A 20,279-nucleotide genomic window follows, 5' to 3' on the forward strand; every position below is an offset into this window, starting at 1 on the left:
TCCCAACCTGGATGGAGATGGGGGTGGTGGTGTAGGGGCACCTTACATGGTCCAAAGCCGATCGCCCCACCTCTCCATGGGGCTCCACTCTGCTCCACCAGCTGTCCCACAAATCGCTCCGCTCTGCCAGCGGCCCCCAGTGAGCTGCTCCAGGCATCCCACAAACTGCTCCACTCCACCAGCTGCTCTGCTCTGCCAGCTGTCCCATGAGCCGCTCCAGCCATCCCCGTGAACTGCTCCGCACTATATCTTCAGGCTCCCCCACTACTTAACACAACGCTCAGTGATTTCAGCTCTTAGTCAGTTCAGTTCTTTGGTGAATTCAGCTTGTAGTAGGGGAACCTCAGTGCTGGTGCACCATTGGCCCAAAATGAATTCAGCTCAGCAGCCTGCAACTAGACTCCTAATAGAATCAAAATGAGCTCTGATATTCCACAGTGGAGAGAGGAGGAAGTGCAATTAGCATGTAAGGCCCTTACCAAGGGGCCCATACCACCAAGTATCAATACCTGTCCCCAGCCTCTCTCTATTCCTTGGGTTTTGGAACCCATGACCCTTGCCTAGCGAGTGCTGCTTAGTCGATGGCGAGTCCCTCCATCATAACAAAAGACCAAGTACAGTTCCACTTTCCTTGATTCACATAATCATAGTTTATTCCTGCCCTAGTAACAGAGAAACTGGGGCTCCTACAGCAGCCAAAGTGACCATCTAGGTGGGGTGGGTGTGTCTATGTTCAGATGGGGTGGGTGTTCAGATCAGCCCCTGAAGTTCTTTTCCACAACCCACCATGACTCACCACCAGATGTCAGAGTAGAGCTCATCCTGACTCTGCTTACAGTAACAAATCAACTGTCACAGAGTCTGGATGAGCAGCAGCTAAGAGAGTAGGCAAGTTTTCAAAGGAATTTCAGTACATTGGACCATATCTTTACGATAAACCAGCTATTGGAGCACTCAAAGGAATACAAATTGCATTTATGCATTGCCTTCGTTGACTATGGAAAAGCATTCAACAGCATAGAGATCAATGCAGTGCTGAAAGCTCTTGCAGAGCAGGGCATTGACACAAACTACATCAAACTACTAAAGGAAGCAAACTCTGACTCCACTATGGATATAACTCTATTTGACACTCCCGTTCACATCCCAGTCAAAAACAGTGTGAAGCAAGGAGACAAAGTTTCACCGAAACTCTTCACAGCCTGCCTTGAAATGGTAATGAGGTGGATGAATTGGAAGAGTGGAATCAGCATCAATGGAGAGCAGTTAAGCCACCTTAGATTCGTGGACGATATTGTGTTGATTGCTTAAAACACTATCAAACTACAGAAAATGCTCTGAGAAAAGCAACTGAGTCGGACTGAAAATGAACCACTCTAAAACAAAATGTATGTGTTTTGATACCTTGCCAAAAGCCCAAATATTATTCAAAGGAGAATAAATAGAAGTTGAACAATACGTCTATATAGGCCAAGAAATTAACATGCGCCATGGTCAGGAAGGGGAACTCTCGCAAGGAAAGAAAGCCAGTTGATGTGCATTCAATTCTATCAAGGATGTCTTCCAAGGAAAAATCAACAAGGCAATGCACACCAACCTCTTCAACTCAACAGTACTGCCGGCAATCTTGTATGGCAGCGAAACATGGTTGCTGACGAAGATAGAGGAGCAACAACTGTCTGTTCCGGAGAGGATGGTGGAAAGAAGAATTCTGCGGTTTTAAATCCGTGACCAAGTCCCCAGTGAAGTGATCAGACAGCAGAGTGGAATGCAGAACATCATTGTTCAAAGCAGGTACAGTAAAATGTGATGGGCCAGGTATAAGGCTAGGATCACTGACAATCGATGGACTGTAGCTGTCACTGAGTAGTACCCACAGGAACTGAAATGACCACTCAGCCAAACTCCAAAGGGATGAGAAGATTTTATCATAAAAAGGCATGGCTGCACATGGAGAAGGAAGGCCAGGATAAGAGAAGAATGGAAGACATATTGTGATCGGCGCAATCTATCTGGGGGCTGAAAGACTGATCGATCAAGGTGATCAAGGTGCCAATGTAACAATTTTGGTGGATTTTATGGGCATTTCTCATCTCCCCACAACCGTCATTAATGTGATTCTACTGTTAGAACCAATGGCAGACATTGGAATGAAAAATCTGTCTCTTCTACACTTCTTCTAGCTACTGTTTCCAATGCACATAGTGCTAAAATTATATTTAGTAAGCCCCTTTTGGTGTTCTGTAAGAGCCTCTGTGATGAAAGTAAAGATTTTTGGGAAGAGAGGCAATTCACAAGAGGATCTTTCTCACAAAATGTGGGAGAACCATTGCTCTGAACTACCCATATCCTCAAAGCCTTCAGAAAAGGATTTCAACCATAGATTCCTAGGAGGCACAAGCTGTTCTACAGATTACTAAACACTTAGCAGCTGCATCTTCTTCAGCTTTTTTTAAAGCATTGTTTGTGTTAGATGGGGGAACAGTGTTTTGAGGATATTTTCACAAAGAAGTTAACACCTCAGTCTTTTGTTTTCTCTGACAGTGGCACACAGCAGTGTAGTCTCCTGAGGGCTAAAATACTTTAATTTAAATGAAGCATTTGGCTCAACATAGGGGTACTTGGGTGAAATATAATGGCATGTGATATGCAGGAGGTCAAACTAGATCATCAAAGGGTCCCTTCTGGCATTAAACTCTATGAAACTATGAAATCAACATTTCAATTTTCTAGAGCCCCTTCCAGCTGAAGATTCACTGAGGGGGGAAAATGAGAGACCAAATGCCTTAGGCAAGGGCTTTCCTTTTGACTGTAGGGTGTGCCAGGAATAGAAACCAAATCTTTTGGGTCCCAATCTGAGGCTTTAATAACAAGACTTTCCTTCCTCCCTAAGATCAACTGCCTAAGCCAAATAATAAACTGAGGATGTAGAGGAGGTGATGTAACATTCTGTTGTCTTTTCCCTTTTCCTTCCCTTTCCTCACAGGAGTTTTCCTGTCACCATTTTTACTATGGTAAGAATGTTGATATAGCAATAGTGGCAACGCTGTGTTGCTACCTCAAACTTTTAACCCCGTGGTTTTCCTGAAATGGTAATAAGGTAAGTGTAAGGTCAAGAGGTAATTTCCTGTTTCTGTGCTTAAAAAAAAAAAAAAAAAAGGCTAATCTGACTGAACAGAGGCATCAGTCTTTGTTTATTTCCTCCATACAAGTGGAAGCCTGAAGTACACAGTAAGAGCCTGAAGGAAAATGAGAATCCTTAAATAAACAAAATACAAATATTTTTTCATTAGAAAAAATTTAGACACAACTTAAAACTGCACTTATGGTTGCAGCTGAGAGACAAGTGGTTTGATTTTAAAATGTTGCCATTCCATTCACTTGCCATGTGCTCACCTTCTGTCGCCTCATTCCTTCTTCCAGTCATCTTTGTGTTTGCAGGGCTTGATTCCCTTGACTCCCTCAGATATATTTTGGGGGGAAGGGGCAAATTCCTCTCCCTCTGGCAGGGACTTTGTTCCAGTCCCTGGTCACTTCCCCTCTTACATAGAGACAATGGGTTTTGCTTGGATGGGGAGCCTGCCCTCTCTCTTACTCACTCAGTGCATGAGCCAGTGCCTCCAGGAGTTGACTTCTTGATGGACTCCCTTGCACTCTGCTTTACAGGTATAGACATGCATCAGGTCACAACACCATTTGGCCCAGTTACCTCTCCGTCTGGACAGAGGGGCAGCCAGTCAAATTTCAGTGGCGTCGCAATGCCACACATTGAAATTTGGCCCATCTACCCCTCTGTCTGTAGGGAAGGGGCTGGGTCCAATTTCAGTAGCATTGCAATTCTCAAACAGTAGCCATGCTGATTTAATACAGGTCTGTTTAAAACTGTCTGGTCCATGTCCGCCCTTCCCCCCCGGCTCTGCAGCCTATGGATCTTTGAGGAAGTGCAAAAACTTGGGAGGCATTCACCTGAGCAGGCCTCTCTCATAAGCACCACTGCTTCCAAGACCCCAGTTACCTGGGGATTTAAAGCTCCTCTGTCCTAGTATCAGACCAATGATGTCAGGAGTGTCAAACTCTGCTACTGCTCAATGCTTGCCTGTTAGTGTTCTCTTCTTTATGCCTTAGTGCTTGGCCTGTTCGCTAGAATATGTCTGGTTGATAGGGAGAGGCAAAGAAAGGAAAGGGGAAAGGGATTTACAAATGAACTGTAAAATTAATTCTCCCCACAGCCAGATTTAATCCTTGTACACTAGGAGTTGGGGATTGCCAACACTAACAGGTCAAAGGGTCAGCATTTCCAACAGTACTCAAAACTAAAAGGTATTCAATTCAGTGTCAGTGAGATTGAAAATTTGCTATGACATCTTTCTACTCAATAAAAGATAACTTGGTGCACATAGTGATTCCAGGACACATAAAAAAGGAGTTTGCATAGGAATTTATGAATAAACTCAGTCATATCTACCTTACTATTTCCATTTTTAATTTGACCTTCTGAGCACCCAAACTGCATTTTGTATGTTGTCTTTGCCTGTGGAAATCTGACTCCAGAGCTTGAACTGTCAGTTTGCCTTGAGTTGCGACCATTGTTCTCTGCAACAGCAGCAGGTACAGAAAAGATGCCTGCAACGTGAATAATAATGCCAGTAATCTCTCTCTCCATGTGCTCTTTTGCAATCTCTCAAGGCATAAAAAAATTCAATTTATCTGAAATTATTATACAATTAAAACCAAGACACCTGTACTGTGCATTCCCTTAGAGTATTTATTTGTAAATGTGTGAAAGGAAAGATGTTGTTTTGCACCAATATTTAGTGAAGACACAGGGTACATCTACATCTTCCCAGCCCAGGTAGACAGACATGCACTAACTTTGCTTGAGCCAGCATGCTAAAAATAGCAGTGTGTGTGTGTGTTGGGGGGGTGGGGGGTAGCACAGCTGACAGCCTGAGTTACAAACCCACCAGGAACCTTACTCAGGCAGCTAACTTGAGCTGCCGCCAGTGCTCCTCTGGCTACACTTTTAGCATGGTAGCCCTGCTTGAGCTAGACCGTGTCTATTTACTCCGGCTGGGAAGCATGCTTCCAGCTGAATTATAGTTGTACCTACTTGATGGTTACACAAAGGATAGTGGGAAAACTTGTAGTAACAGTCATTTATTATTAACAATTCTAAAATTTGGCCTGCCTGTGCTAAGCATTTCCTTCAAACAATTTACACTTCTTGAGCAAGAATCACACTCTAGACACAGGCAACATGGTCTACTGCATGTAGCTTGGCACTTGGGAGTCCTGAGTGCTAATCCTGGCTTTCCCACTGACTTGCTGTGCAGTCTTGGGCAAGACAATTAATGCAGAGATGGCCAATCTGTGGCTCTGGAGCAACATGCGGCTCTTCAGACGTTAATATGCGGCTCCTTGTCTAGGCACCGACTCTGGAGCTGGAGCTACAGGTGCCAACTTTCCAATGTGCTGGGGGGTGCTCACTGCTCAACCCCTGGCTCTGCCACAGGTCCTGCCCCACTCCACCCCTTCCTGCCCTCTTCCCCCTCTCCCCACCCCCAGAGCCTCCTGCATGCCATGAAACAGCTGATTGGGAGGTGCAGGGAGGGAGGGGGAGGTGCTGATCGGTGGGGCTGCCGGTGGGTGGGAGGCGCTGGAAGAAGGATGGGGGAGCTAATGGAGGGCTGTTGACATATTTCTGTGGCTCTTTGGCAATGTATGTTGGTAAATTCTGGCTCCTTCTCAGGCTCATGTTGGCCACCCCTGAATTAATGTCTGCCTCAAGTTTCCCAACTGTAAAACAGAAATTTTAGACATATTATAGAGATATTGAACCTAATCGTAAGTCCACTCAACAGAGAGACTCCCATTGACTTCAGTGGGCATTGGATCAGGCCCTCATTCAGTGCTTTGAAAATATACAGTGCTATATTAACATAAAGGTGTGGATGGTGCAATCCCTACTCACATTATTTACTAAAATGAATAGTTCCATTGAGTTGAATGGGATTACTCATGTATATAAGTGCTCACCTGTGGGAGTAAGAATAGTACAAACTAGCCCAAAATATTAAGTCTGCAAAACTGGGGAGTAGACCACCCTTTCTTCCTGTATTTTGGCACTTACACTTTTAGCTGGAGTTGGAACGTTCAAATGAGAACACAAACAGGAAAAAACAAGTGTACAAAAAGTTTAACCCGTCTTTTTTTCAAACTAATACGAGGCATTGCAGATGAGAGTTTGGGGAAAAGGTTCAAGTGTGGATCTGTTTGCCTGGCTCTACAGTATTTTTTGTCTCATTGAGTAAAATGGAACTTGAGTGACCCACATAGAAATTATCTATCTATCTATCTATCTATCTATCTATCTATCTATCTATCTATCTATCTATCTATCTATCTATCTATCTATCTATCTATCCTCTTATACATGTGTGCCATATAAGAATACATTTTACATGTTGGACTTACACAATAGTATACTATCTCATTAACTAATGTAGAAATATTAACTAATATTTCATATAATGCAGTTCAAAAACATGTAACATATAGTAAAATATGGCATGCTGTCTACGTGTGTGACACATTTATGCTTGTTCCACATGGGGAAATTGTCTGGGCAAACTTTTATTATGTGGTAGGGCCTATAGGTGCTATTAAATTACAAATAATGATAATAATTCAACTGTTTAACTGGTGTGCAAATAGTACTGCACCTCACTACTATACATTGTAGCAAGCTACATGCTTTGGTGTTGAGCCAGAAGAAAAAGAAAACTATACTAATTGCCTCTTCAAAATTTGGTGCTATTTTGCAGAGCATTAGATCACTTTCTTTGCATTAAACCTGGCTTGTGACCTTTTCAACTTGTAAAATGTAAAGAGGATATAGAATTACTGTTAGATAAGAATATTTAAATTATATACCAGAATGAAAGTGACTCTTAAAAGTTATTAATAAGCTGGACAGCAATCTGTCATTAGTTTGAAAACAAGGGGGAAAGAGGTTTGCTGTCACTTCCCTGGGGGCCAACTTGGAAACAAAACTTCCTCCTGGTAGCACATGAGACAATCCTTTTTTCCATTTTGGCGTTTCCTCTGTCCCTCAGCAGACACTCTGTTGTAATTTCTGCCATTTGTGGAAAACAGAACAATGATTTATAACATGAATCATAAAGCTTTCTGGGATAATGTGTTGCAAATGATTTAAAAGTAACAATTTATAAAGTACATACTGTACTGAACAATCTTTCATAGTTTGGGGGTGGAGGATAGAAAGGATTAGATAACCTGTTTGGTCTTTTCTCTGCCTAATTTTTATGATTCTATTGACTGTAATTGTTAACTGGAAATCGAAATACAAATAGCTCAGATTAAAATAAATATCTGCCAATATCACCAAATAATAATACAAAGATTTATACCTATATTTGCTAATCATATTTGTATATCATACTTGAAACCTGACTCACTGTTTTAGGGCTACGTAAACTTGCAAGGCTCCTGAGGGAAATGCACTTCAGAGTTTCAGCGTTTATTTGGGTCATGGGGATGACAATCGCAATGCTGCTCTTTTTCTTTTAGGCTGGCAGCCATGCTGTGGTCAGTGGTTGGTTTCATTCCAGCAGAAGAATCATACCATGGTGCACTAAGCAAACTATACATATTTTTTTTTCTTCTTGTGCACGAGAAGAAGGAATTTAGGGTTCCTAAATAATTACTTGAAGGGAATTGCAAAAAGAAAAGGAGTACTTGTGGCACCTTAGAGACTAACCAATTTATTTGAGCATAAGCTTTCGTGAGCGAAAGCTTATGCTCAAATAAATTGGTTAGTCTCTAAGGTGCCACAAGTACTCCTTTTCTTTTTGCGAATACAGACTAACACGGCTGTTACTCTGATACTTGAAGGGAATGGATATCTGAATACCCTGCACTGTTGTCTGAAATATACAGTAGAAAATGTCATGTATATTGAATAGGATCATTAATTACTTTTCATAACATTTATTATTTACTTAGATAGATCAATTGATAGATGGATTTAAGTAAATCTATCATTCTGTCTATCTAATCTAGTACTGTATAGGGCCCCAAAGTGAACCAGTGTAGAGGAGGATGTGAATGAGTTAATGTGGTTGCTTGTTTCATTTTGTTGATTAGTAAAATCCAAGAAAGACTTAGTGGGGGGCTGGGACAGGGTTGGTTTGGTGCTGGGCATGTGTGTGGTAGGGTGACTGGAGGAAATATCAGAAGATAGATGAGGAGATGGGAGCTAGGGAGATGAAGAGAAGGAGCAGCTGATGTTCATTAGCACCAGGTGAGAAAGGAGTTAAGGGAGAGTGAAACAAAGGGCAGGAGGAGGAAAAGGGGTCACTTTTTTATACATTTATAGTGGACTTTATGTCATATTCTTTTAAATGTGTGGAATTACAAAAACTCATTAAAAGTTTGACAAAACACTGTCAGAACTTGTATTTATAGCCACTCTGAGTAAGTGCTACAGTTTTTGTAATATTACAGCAATTAGTGAAAGAAGTCAGGAGAAAGATATAATTGTTTCGATGGCTATAATTTTTAAATCTGCCATATTTCAAATTAGTTTGTTTAGACAGATTTATGATACCACTGCTGACCTTTGCTGTTCTCTCTGTACTACTTAGAAATGGATTTGTTCTGTTCTTTCTTCTATTAGCCCCCATAAAATAACACCACATTTGGAAAGACCTGGATTAGAGTGGGAGAGGGATCAAAAAATGCTCATGTTCTACAGCAGAATGTCTTGTGTCTTCTCCTTTTTTGTTTTTAAAACATCATAAATGATTTAAAAGGCATCGAACGCTTCCCATTCAAGAGCATCCCATCTGTTTTTTCAAAACTATTTGTCAAGTTTATATTCCAGCTGAAATGACACAGGTTCTGGCACTTTGGATAGAGCTTACGCTCCAGCCTTGTACTGTGATTGTAACTGGCTCCTCCACATATGGAACTGAAATACAAAAACAAAGAAAAAGCACAATGTGTTACTTAAATTTCCCCAATCACTCATTCTTGCAAATCATAGCTCAAAACAAGCATGGTTGGTATAATGTAAGGTACATCAGTGCAGTTTATGTAACAATACTCAGTAGCAGGTGTATTTGTTCAGTGTTTTTAAATGCACTGTTTTTGTACTATCCCCACCCTCCTTACCCTTTATTAAAGAAAAGATCCTTTGAATGCTCACACTCCCCATCTTTTACATCAGTAGTTGTATTTGGGATCCCCTCAGAACTGCTTAAAAAGCTGGTCAAGTTCAGGTGGGTTCTTTCCTCTAGTCATTGTCATGCTCTGGCCATGAATTTTCTGTGATCCCACAGTGCACACCATAAATGCTCTCTTATCAGAAGGTATGCTAGGACATTTATGGAATATGCAGTGGGATCACAGAACGGCCTCATGGTGAACAAGTGAAATCAAGACTCAGCAAATTTGGGGAGCATGGGGTGGGGAGAGGTCTCTTATCATTATTTAGATCCCCCGTTGGTTAAACTTGTGAATCAGTACTTTTTTTTTTTTTTTTTGGTATTTCCCTTAAGAAAACTTATAATTTAATAAATACTTGTCTGTTTTTGTATAGCTATGCTCGTGGAATGGTTTGCTTCTTTAACGATCACTGTCCAATAATAATAATAAAAATAAGCTCATAACCATTGAAAGAAAATTATCGTGAACTAATGAAAACTATGTCATATTTGGGAAATGTGCCATCTATTTTTAAAGTGAATTTTTTAGTGCTTGTGAAAGATGCCAGACTGATAACCCCAGAGACTGAAGTACTTTCTTCAGAGTACGAGATAAGAGGTAGAGTAAGCTTCATAACACCAGTGTGCTTCAACCCTGGTGAAGAGGGACCACTTGCAGAAGCAAGAGCTTATTGCATAATGTTCAGAGGTGCTATGCGCTACAGCTCCCACTGCCATGAGGCAGTAGTTAGTGCAGTCTCTATGTTCTCTGTGGGTATGTCTACACAGCAATTAAAAACCTGTGGCAGGCCTGGGTTTGTGAGGCTTGTGCTAAGGGCCTATTTAAATGTAGTGTGGATGTAACACTGACAGACCCCGGTTGTTGGCGGGTGGGATTGAACACCTGGGACCTCTGGCGCTTAGTGTATGCGCCTCCACTGCATGAGCTAAAAGCCGTATGGCTCTTAGCTGAGGCGGTAGAGCAGACTCATTAATCTCTCTCTTTAAGTAGTCTTGGTGCCACTAGATGGGACAGAACGCCACACCCAGGAGGAGTGTGGGTTACATAGTCATTTGGGCTTAGGCTGGGGCTCTGGTTCGAGGATGATGGAAGGGTCCCAGAGTTCGAGCTGCAGTCTGAGTGTCTACTCCGAATTTAAATAGTCCCTTAGCCTGAGTCCTGTGAGCCTGAGTCAGCTGGCACAGGCCAGCTGCAGGTGTCTAGGTGCAGTGTAGCCATACCTTCAGTCCTTAGCCTGACTGCTAAAACTACCAGTTTAGGCAGTAGTTTTGCGATGTTGCCATCTGTAAACTTGGACCAATACCACCAATTAATTTTTCAGAGGGATCAAAGGCCTGATCCCCAATGACTTCAAGGGAATTTGGATCAAGCACCAAATAGCCAACAAATGATAACTTTGAATTGCTGACAAACTAACAAAGGCTCAAACTGGCAACCTGGAGGTTGAAGATTCTAGATCCTGTTACCAATCTCCTTAAAAAACACAATCCACATATAAAAAGGGCTCCAGAATTTTGCATTTTTGAGAAAATTGTACTTCCTGTAAGAGATGAGCCTTCAGCCTTTTCCCCCCAACCAATTTAGCACATTCTGCTGTTTAGTCCTGAACACAAAAGAAGCAAGAGCCTTTTTTTTAAGGGGCTAAGGAGTCTGCAGAGTAACATGAATGAGATTAACATTTACAAGTATATTCTGAGAAGCCAATAGTACAGAACCAAGCAGGGCTGTCTTTGTAAGGGTACGGTGCTTTGTGTCTGTTGGCTAAATCCTTTGTAGGTGTAGATATGCACAACTATTGCTGAAACTTTCAACTGAATATAATGTTTCGTCTTAGTTGCTGCAGCAACAAAGGGAAAATGACAAATATACTTTCAGGAGAATTGAATTCCATATTATACTATGATTTATTAATAACTATTGCTTTGACAAGTAACAATCTGTTTAAATATCTCATGGAGGACAATGTCTTTGACAAATTATTTTTCATCCAAAAATGACAAATGCAAGAATTGCAGTACTGTAGAAGAGGAATGGCTAGGGGAAGCAATTTAAGTTTCAGGTGCAATTGAAACAAGAAGATGACAAAAGCAAGCAAAGTAGAACTGAAGAGAGGAAGTCCTATTTAGCCTAAGCTGTAGGGCATAGCTGTCAATGACACAATACTATTTGCTAAACAGTTCATTAAGCTGATATTTGGCTGTATTCTTTGGGGGAATGAGTTAGCTGAGTTAGAGTCTGCATGCACAGCCCTTGACATTTTCCTGCAAGTTCAAAGCATTGCATTTCAAGCAGCTCTGTAGTCATTAACAATACAAAGAATAGGAACTGGTCTTTGGTATAATAAACTATTAATTTACTAAGAGAGTCATATTTATTAGAAATGCTGCAAACTCTGTTTAATACACTATGTACTATACAGATAAAGGAATTCTAACTATTTTATGTAGGAACATTATGACACAGGCTATGAGAAATCATCTGGTTAGAAATCATCTGTTACGTGTGCTTCCAGTCTTTTTTTTTTCTGTTTTGAAAACAACTCTAATGATGTCTGAAATTATGAGCTTAGGATCCTAATTTAAAAGCTCATGTGAAGAAACACCCACAGAGTTAGGCTCCATGAACTAGCTGCTAAGGGATTGATTTGCCAATAGTAATTTAAATGAGTTGAAAATGAATTGTTTACAATGGGTTTATTCCATCATTCCATTATTGAAGGTTGCAGCAAATAAAACTACCAGTAGAAATAATTAGACAAAATGGTGGGTTAAACCAGGTATGTTGTAGCTGAGCTAAAATATTTGGATAACCAGCAAACGGGACCTTATACAGTTACCAAATAACTGTATAAAACTCATTTGACTGTTATACTGCTTATTATCCATCTTCATATATTTAATGCTTTTGCATAATGTTTCAGGAATATTTCACAATATGTCCTGCTTTTAATAATTTTAAGAATAAAATGTCTGCCTCCCACTCCTCAATAATTTATTGTTATGCTTCAGGATAGAAGCTTCCTGCAGGGGCCAGAAAGGAATTTCCCCTTCCATTGCACTACTGGTAAGATGTATAAAGGGGGATATTCATCTTCCTCAGAAATATCTCAAGTACTACCCACTGTCTTGCCTTAGGTAGTATACCAGGCTTGATATGACAATGGCTTTACTATGAAATCCAAAGTAAACTGGTGAGGAGTGGAACAAAGGGGTGCTATGTTGGTAAACAAAGGTTACTTTGAAGAGCTGGTATTCTCCTAATGCATCTCTGAGACAGGTCCAACTGAGATGCATTCATCTTTTACAAAAGAATTACAGCTTCCAGTAAAATCAGGACCTAGATTAGTTTATTTAACCATCAGCATATAGATATTGCACCAGTGAAAACATTCCAGCCAGTGATATAGTTTATTTGAAAGGAAAGTGAACGTGAAGGTTTTGAGCAACATAGCCAAACAGCTGAGGTTTTTTATATCCCCAAAACAGCTTGGGACTGACTGCACTCAGTAGATTGCTTGGCAAAGTAGCTCACTTCAAATACCAAAGCTGTGAGTAGAAGAAATACTGTTTTGTTGAATTCCTCAAGAAGCTATCATATGGTTTATTCATTTAAATGAGAAAATTTGCATGATTTAAAATAAGAAACAACCTTATTTGTTGAAATTTGCATTGATTTTAAGTTGAAACCATACTGCCATGTGAAGCAAAAGTGTTGTGTCTATTTCATTAAAACAGAGAGAAAAAGTCCCCTTTGAAGCTACAGGTGCTTTACAGACAGCTTTAAGGTCATCACTGGAATTTTTCTCTATTCCAAGCACAAGATCTATTAGAAAAGGAAGGACAAGGAAATCCCTGTTTAGATAAATGTGACTGAGGTTTCAGCAGACAGATGTGCAGTAGTTGTAAAAGAGCTTAGACTCCAAAATGAATCTAGAAAAGAGTTTATTTGGTAGCTAGAACTATTTGAGGACATACAGCTATCACTGCAGACATCAGGCCAGATTCTGATACCCTTGTATTGAATAGTACCTATTTCAGCAAAGTGCTCCAATGAAATCAATGACCTGTTGAACTGGTTATTAATAAATGCAACTGCAAGATGTGAAAAGCATGAGATTGTTTCCTAACTGGGGTTTTATTTGTCAGGATGGCCCTGTGGTTTGGGCACTTGTCTGGGATTGAAAGACTCACGTTCAATTCTCAGCTTTGCCACAGAATACCTGTGTGTCCTTGAGCAAGTCATTCAGTCTCTCTCTGCCTCAGCTCCCCATCTGTAAAAGGGGGATATTAGCACTGTCTTACTTCACAGGGCTTAGAGACATACATTAAAAACTGCGAGGTGCTCAGATACTATGTTAATGGAGGCCATATAAGTACCTCAGATAACTCTAGACTGTTTGGGACAGTTCTTGGGGATGAATCATAAGCTCCTGGGGCAGGAACAGGGGCTGTCGCTCTGGGTGCCTAATCAACATTGGGGTGAAGGGGTGGGCCTCATCCTCCAGGCAGTTTTTGTTTGTTTTTGCTCTGCTGATCTGCCTGGCCTTCCCCCCCCCACTGGGCTCGGGAGGTGCCGAAAACATTTTCCACCTTGGTGGCAAAACAACCTCCCTGGGCAAGGACCACATCTTCCTCTTTCCTTGAGTATCGTCCGGCATGCTAATACTGCTTTCAGGAAGTGCAAGAGTTTGAAAAAATGAATGTATGCTCTTGAAAAACACTAAAATCTTATTATAAAAGTGTTAAATTGAAACAATATTTTATTAGTCAAAAGCTGAAACTTCTTTTTAAAAAACATATTTAAATGAGTCATAGTTATAATTCTAGCTTCATATTCCTGATTTAATGGCAAATGTTTCCTAGGTACTCTGATCTCTTCTAAGAAGTAGGAACATCTTAGTCTGCACTATTAATGGAGATTCTAAAATGTTTCTTGGGGGAAATTAATGATTTCTTCACAGATGCTGAAAAGAAGGAGAAATTATTTGGGTAATTACATTTTGCCTACCTAAATTCCCCCTACACATTCAATTTGATAACATACTCCTCATTTATTCTCCGAAACCGAGGTGTAGTGTTGGTGTGCAATGTTTAACAGGCACCACATTTCACCAAAGAGGTGGCTACATTTGAGTGGGTATGTAAAGTGATGCGTATATAGATTTAAAATGGGATTATATAGTTCTTAATGTTCATTCTGTATGAAAGATACAGCATAAATGGAAATCATTACTGTTACTGTGTTAGCTTACAGAAGAGATGGGTTCCTGGCAGATAGACCCATGGAGCCTTTTAAAGTGTAGTTTTACTCTGAAAAAGCATTCTATAAAACTACCATTATGGGGGCTCCATGTCCATGTCACAATGACTTCCAGATTCAACTTGGCCTTTTTGTAAGTAAAAAGGTGTCATTTCTAGTTGCCAGCTGTAATGTTCAGGGGCACCGGTAATCTCCCCCAGTCTCTCCTGTAGGCACTTTTTCTGCACTCTTCCCACAAGGCTACAACCCCCCCCCCATTCCCAGCATACTGTCACAGTTACAGGCTGAGTGGCATCTTATACAGCCCCTCTCAAGGGTATCACTCAGGTGACAGGTTCTGCTACCTTCACCGCTCTCTGGGTGGTATCCCACAGTTCTACCATCTCTGACTAGATACCGGGGTGTCAGCCTCTCTCTTTCCAAATGTTTTGTTTATTCACCCAAAAGTACACAGCAGGCACAGAGAAGTGTTTGAACAACAAAAATCTATAGGTATCTGGTCTCACCTAAACTTTATCCTTCCCTTGCAAGTTTCAGCAGTTACCACCTAGCCCAGTTAACTTTGTCGCTGAGCTGGAAAAGACAGACTGGAAGCATGTTCCTCTGCAGTTCTCTCTCTCTCTCATTCATGTTTCCCACTGAACAGCTGCTGCTTGCTCACACCTCCTTTCTCTCAAGCTCAGGCTCTTTATTAGTTTAGTGCCCCATTGATCATAGGTTCAGAACTGAGAAAAATTAATCTGCCAGCATGCTTGGAGACAGGTAAATGGTCATTTCCCAACAAATAGGTCCCCCATGGTTTCTGTAAGATCCCTTGATATGCTCTCTGGTGGTAACTGATCTTGGTCATTTTATTGTTCCCTGTTTACATCCCCTTTGGCAGCATCCTTTGATTTAATTCCATTCAGTCAGGCAGGATTATATCAAACAAATGAACTCAGGTGAATATGATAGTCATAAAAATAATACAGATAAATCCTTTTGTAAAGCAAGTGCTCAGTCCAACAAAACAAAACAAAACTCTTGACTCACAGGACTGTAGGCAGGAATATGCTGCTTTATTCCACTGCCTCAAAGTGTGTGTGGGACACTGTTCCCTCTAAATTGTGCGTGTGTGCGCGCACACACAGATCCTAAACCCCAGGCACACAGCGAAACACCGTGTGCACAGAAATTTGCACAGAAGTACAACAGTTTGCACAGAAGAAATTTTTTGCGCACATGGCCTGTCAAAAATTAGAGGGAACTTTGGTGTGGAAGGGAGAAAACTCTTACTTTCAAAAGGAAGTCAGGGATGAGTGAAGCAAGGCTCTATCCTGTAACACTCTGGGCAACCTAGTTAACCCTATCATGGTCACTTTGCTACAACTCCTTCATTCTCCACTCCAGCCCTGCGTATTCAATCTGAGATCTGAAAATGGAGTCATGTTCTTTTTGTTCATCAGCTAGTAATAGAATAATAGAATGTAGTTTCTGGAAGGGACCTCAAGAAATCATCTAATAAAGATACACCAATCAAAAGTTAACACTCCAGACCATAGAGTAAAATGTTTTGGTTTTCCACAAAGTGCTCAAGAATGGTATTTTATTACATGTGATGTTTTCTTCTGGCAGAACTTTTCCAAGAACACTTCCCGCATAATCCCTTTTCTTAAATTTCTTGCCCAATGACTTAATAGGAGGTCAGTCTAGAACAGGAGAATTTATCTGCATTAGGTTTGGACATATTATTATTTATGATTTATATATTGGTTGGAGCCAGTTGTTCTAGAAGCTGTTCAATATACAATAAATCAGTTTTTTGGAGGCAGGGGGATATTTGCTTTCTAAAAAAGAAAATATTTGAAATAGTACATGGTCTCCTGCCTCCTTATCTGGTTTTACACCATAACTGTGACATTTGCTGGCATCTTCACAAGCAATATTCATTTAATCTGATCATTTCAATAATTCTGTCTTTAGATTCACACATCACTGATCAATGGACGACCTAGTGCTGATGATCCTTCCCAAGTATTGCTGGAATTCACCTCAGCTCGCTTTATTCGACTGAGATTTCAGAGGATACGGACACTGAATGCTGATTTAATGATGTTTGCACACAAAGATCCCAATGAAATTGACCACATAGTTACAAGGAGGGTAAGTTCTGGTAAAGGCATAGAACTGTATAATAGATGCTGAACTATCCTTACTAATATTGTATCTGCCTTTGATCACCACAGGAAATCTTGGAAGAATATGAATAGCTTCTGTTTGCTGTCAAACTCCCAGTGGCAAATAAATAGCTCCCCTTTCTTCAGTCTTTTTTTTTTTCACCTCAGCAGAAGGGAAAGTTTGTTTATATGTTTAGTTTAATGGTGTTATTAACGTGAAGAACCAGAAGCAGTGCTACTCTGGCTGTAAAGATTTGTGGGATTATTGTACAGATGATCTGCAGGAGACTGTTGTCAGATAATGTCTTTTGCCCCTCATGCCATCTCCTCAATATCCTTTGGATCATACTGGCGTTAACATTTTAATCAAGATATTTCTTTCATTATTATTATTCATATCCGTTTTAAAACATGTTTTAGTGTATAAGGAAAGGAGGCGTGCAGTGCTTTCGTTCTCATCTCTGCATCGTTTAGTGTTTTACTCTATATGTTGTCATTTCAAAGACATATTCCATCTGGTAGCTAAAGTTTCAGGACTTTGTCCGGTGTTACACTAGTGCTTGTAGGAAACTTCCCAGCTGTGTGAACACCAGCTGGCAACTAGGTAAACTTGAGAGTTTGGGGTCGGGGGAAGAGACTTGGAATAATTTTTGTGAGGGGAAAATAAACCTTGTAAATCCCTGAGGTCAAAATCTGATTACCCTTCCCCACTTACTGACAATATGTCTTTAAGGTGGAACAATGATTCTTCCATTGCTATGAGTGTTATTTATTTTAATAGTTCCTAACTGTAGACAGTAATAGTCTGGAAGCTAATTGCTCATATCTCAAGACAGGATGCACAGCTGATCTAAACGAGGCAGGCTTGACAACTGAATCATCTAGATAAGGCCGCCTTGTGCTGCTCAAGCACCAGTAGGAGGATCCACAGGTAGCTAGAACTAGCACCTTGGTTTCTGTACTATTTCCTACCTATGGCAGCTGCATCCAGATGGTGTGGACAGGGGAAAGAGGGCATAACTGTTATTCCCTTGTATCCCACCCACCCACCCATTCCCTGCTGCCCCAACAGACCCTTTGGGGCCATATTGGCTGACATATGTTTAGAGTAACCTTTAGGCTAAATGGCAGAAAACAAAGGTTAGGCAACAATGGTCAATTTTCAATATGGCAACAGTTTGACAATTTTAAATATGTCCCTACAGTTACATACTAGATCTACTATTGTTTAATGTATTAATGACCTGGAAAAGGGGGTGAGTAATGAATTAGCAAAATTTGAAAATTTTAATATAACCCAAAATTACACAGACTAGCCAAGATTATAGAAAAATGTGAGGCACTTCAGTGGACCCTAACCAGACTAGGTGAATAGTCAACAAGATGGCAACTGAAATTGGCTTTTGACAAATTCATGGTAATTCACAGTAGAAGGAATAATTTGAACTGCTCATATATTTTGCTGGTTTAAAATTAATTGTAACTACTCATAAAAAAAGACATTGCAATAGCTCAGTGAAAAAGTTTTGTTCATGATGCACCAGTGGTTTAAAAATGTTAGAATGGAAAGTAATACTGAAATTATTATAATGCCTTTAGGTAAAGCAGTGGTATGTCCTCATCTGGAGAACAGTGTTCAGTTCTGCTCCCTCCTCGCAAAAAGGATATGGCAGAAATATAAGGTGTGCAGAGACAGGCAGTGACAAATATCAGAGGAATGTGAAGACTTCCATCTGAGGAAAGACTAAGAAGAGTGGGAGTGTTCAGCTTAGTTAGGGGATATTTTCAATCTAATTAGGCTGGGGGAGAGGTCCCTGCCAAGCCAGACCTTGTCGTCAGTCTTCTCGTGAATCTCCTGCAGCAGTGCTACTGCTAATTAAGTTTTGCATGGTTACGTGCATCTGGGGGATCTAGTGTGGGATCTGTAAGACCAGCCATAAATCTCCCCCATATATAAGCAGTTTCAGGCCTACTGAAGCCTGTTTATTTGAAGGATATTGCAGGTATTCTTTCACCACCATGGATGCACTCCTTGCTTTTGTCTGGGCCATTTATCCCCACCAAAATCGGAAGGGAATGGTCAGTGGGTGGACTGACAGACCATAAGTACATTAATCAGGATAGGGAACTCTCCCTTCTCTCCACCCCCATTTCCTATCAGGTAAATCTGCAGACCAGCAGGAGATTTTAACTGTGCTTCTCACTGTCCGGGGCATGTGAAAGCATTACCTTATTGAAATGACTAAAGGCCTTTGTTACATAGCATTTGTTTAAAAAAAAAATAAAAAACAGTTCTTCCTTTAACACATAGTATGTATTTGCTGAGTGATTTTGTACCATTACTGTTAGTGTACTTTCACCATGGGTTCTGAGCTTTCTTCCGTCACAGGGGTAAAATCGACATATATGACCTGCTCTTTTGTGTTCTGAATATTTAGCCTTTATGTTTTCTATATCTGTGTGCTGTATGTGAACTGTGAGCCACATTCTAGACTGTATAAATTGGTGCAGCTCCTCTGATTTCAATGGAGCAATGACAGTTTACACCAGCAGAGAATTTGATCCCTTTTCTTTTTCACTGAGGCCTGAATCTGATGTTCAGGAAGCAGTTACCTACCATACCATCTGCTGTTTTTGTAATAAATAAAAAGGAAATAAAATAAGCAGTTTCAGTACTTGGCCACCTGCAGCTTGCAATCCATTTGGCAATTCCTTCTCTGTTTTGTCTTACAGTATTATTATTCTGTAAAAGATATATCTGTTGGAGGCATGTGTATCTGTTCTGGCCATGCAAAGGCTTGTCCTTTGGATCCAGCAACTAACGTACGTATATTTCTAGGCTCTTTATTCATGGTGTAGAGAACGAATATTCCCCATTGACAGAGTTCTGTGAATTGATGTCTGTTCCCCACTTAGACAATATAACCAACACCTGTGTCAGGGTGAAATAACATTGGCAGTCAGAATGGTGGACTTTGAAATCCACCATCACAGTAACAGTGAAAGATTTTCTCATTAAAAAAAAAAGACTGAATAAATCCATTCATTCTGGAAACTCTCCAGCACTGACAGGAAGTTACATGATTTAGCTTTGGAAACTGAATGCCCTCAGTCTTTCTATTCCTTCCATGGTATTCATCATGATTCTTCTCAAACAAACAAACAAACAAACATCACCAATTTAATGGTTATAATTTCTTTTTCTATATTTTTAGCTTTCCACTCAAGTTCAGCTCTATCAGAACATAATCAAACAAGGAATTCAGTTTAAGGCAGATTCTCCAGCTTCTTCTCAATTCCATACACATGTATGCACACATTAACACTAAAATGAAATTGCTGAATTTATCTGTAATGCTACTAGCATTCAACAGTGTGAGATCGCACCCAGCTTTCCCTTATGGAGAAGTCCTGTAGAATTTAATAGAAAATGATAATCTTTCTATAGGATTCTGAACCATCCTATAGAATTTAATAGAAAATCATATCCCTGCTATACAGTGAAATAGGATATTTCAAAAGCCCTCTCGAAAAATCTCATTCTGTAAAAATATCTATAGTTCTGAGTAATTTCTATAGAATCCTGTTGGTTTTATTCTTATAGGCCTTTTTCAT

General features: G+C 40.3%; 1 protein-coding gene across 2 annotated transcripts in view; it reads left to right on the forward strand.

Annotated features, from left to right (window-relative positions):
* Positions 1–20,279, forward strand: part of LAMA2 (laminin subunit alpha 2) — a 456,646-nt gene that overhangs the window by 168,648 nt on the left and 267,719 nt on the right. For both annotated transcript variants that reach the window (XM_073337269.1, XM_073337270.1), the window contains exons 5-6: positions 16,471–16,650; positions 19,398–19,487. In XM_073337269.1, coding sequence (XP_073193370.1) covers positions 16,471–16,650; positions 19,398–19,487 — 270 coding nt within the window. The remainder of the gene's footprint in view (positions 1–16,470; positions 16,651–19,397; positions 19,488–20,279) is intronic.

Source organism: Lepidochelys kempii, chromosome 3, assembly GCF_965140285.1.
Source record: "Lepidochelys kempii isolate rLepKem1 chromosome 3, rLepKem1.hap1, whole genome shotgun sequence".
In the NCBI taxonomy this organism is placed as follows: domain Eukaryota; kingdom Metazoa; phylum Chordata; order Testudines; family Cheloniidae; genus Lepidochelys; species Lepidochelys kempii.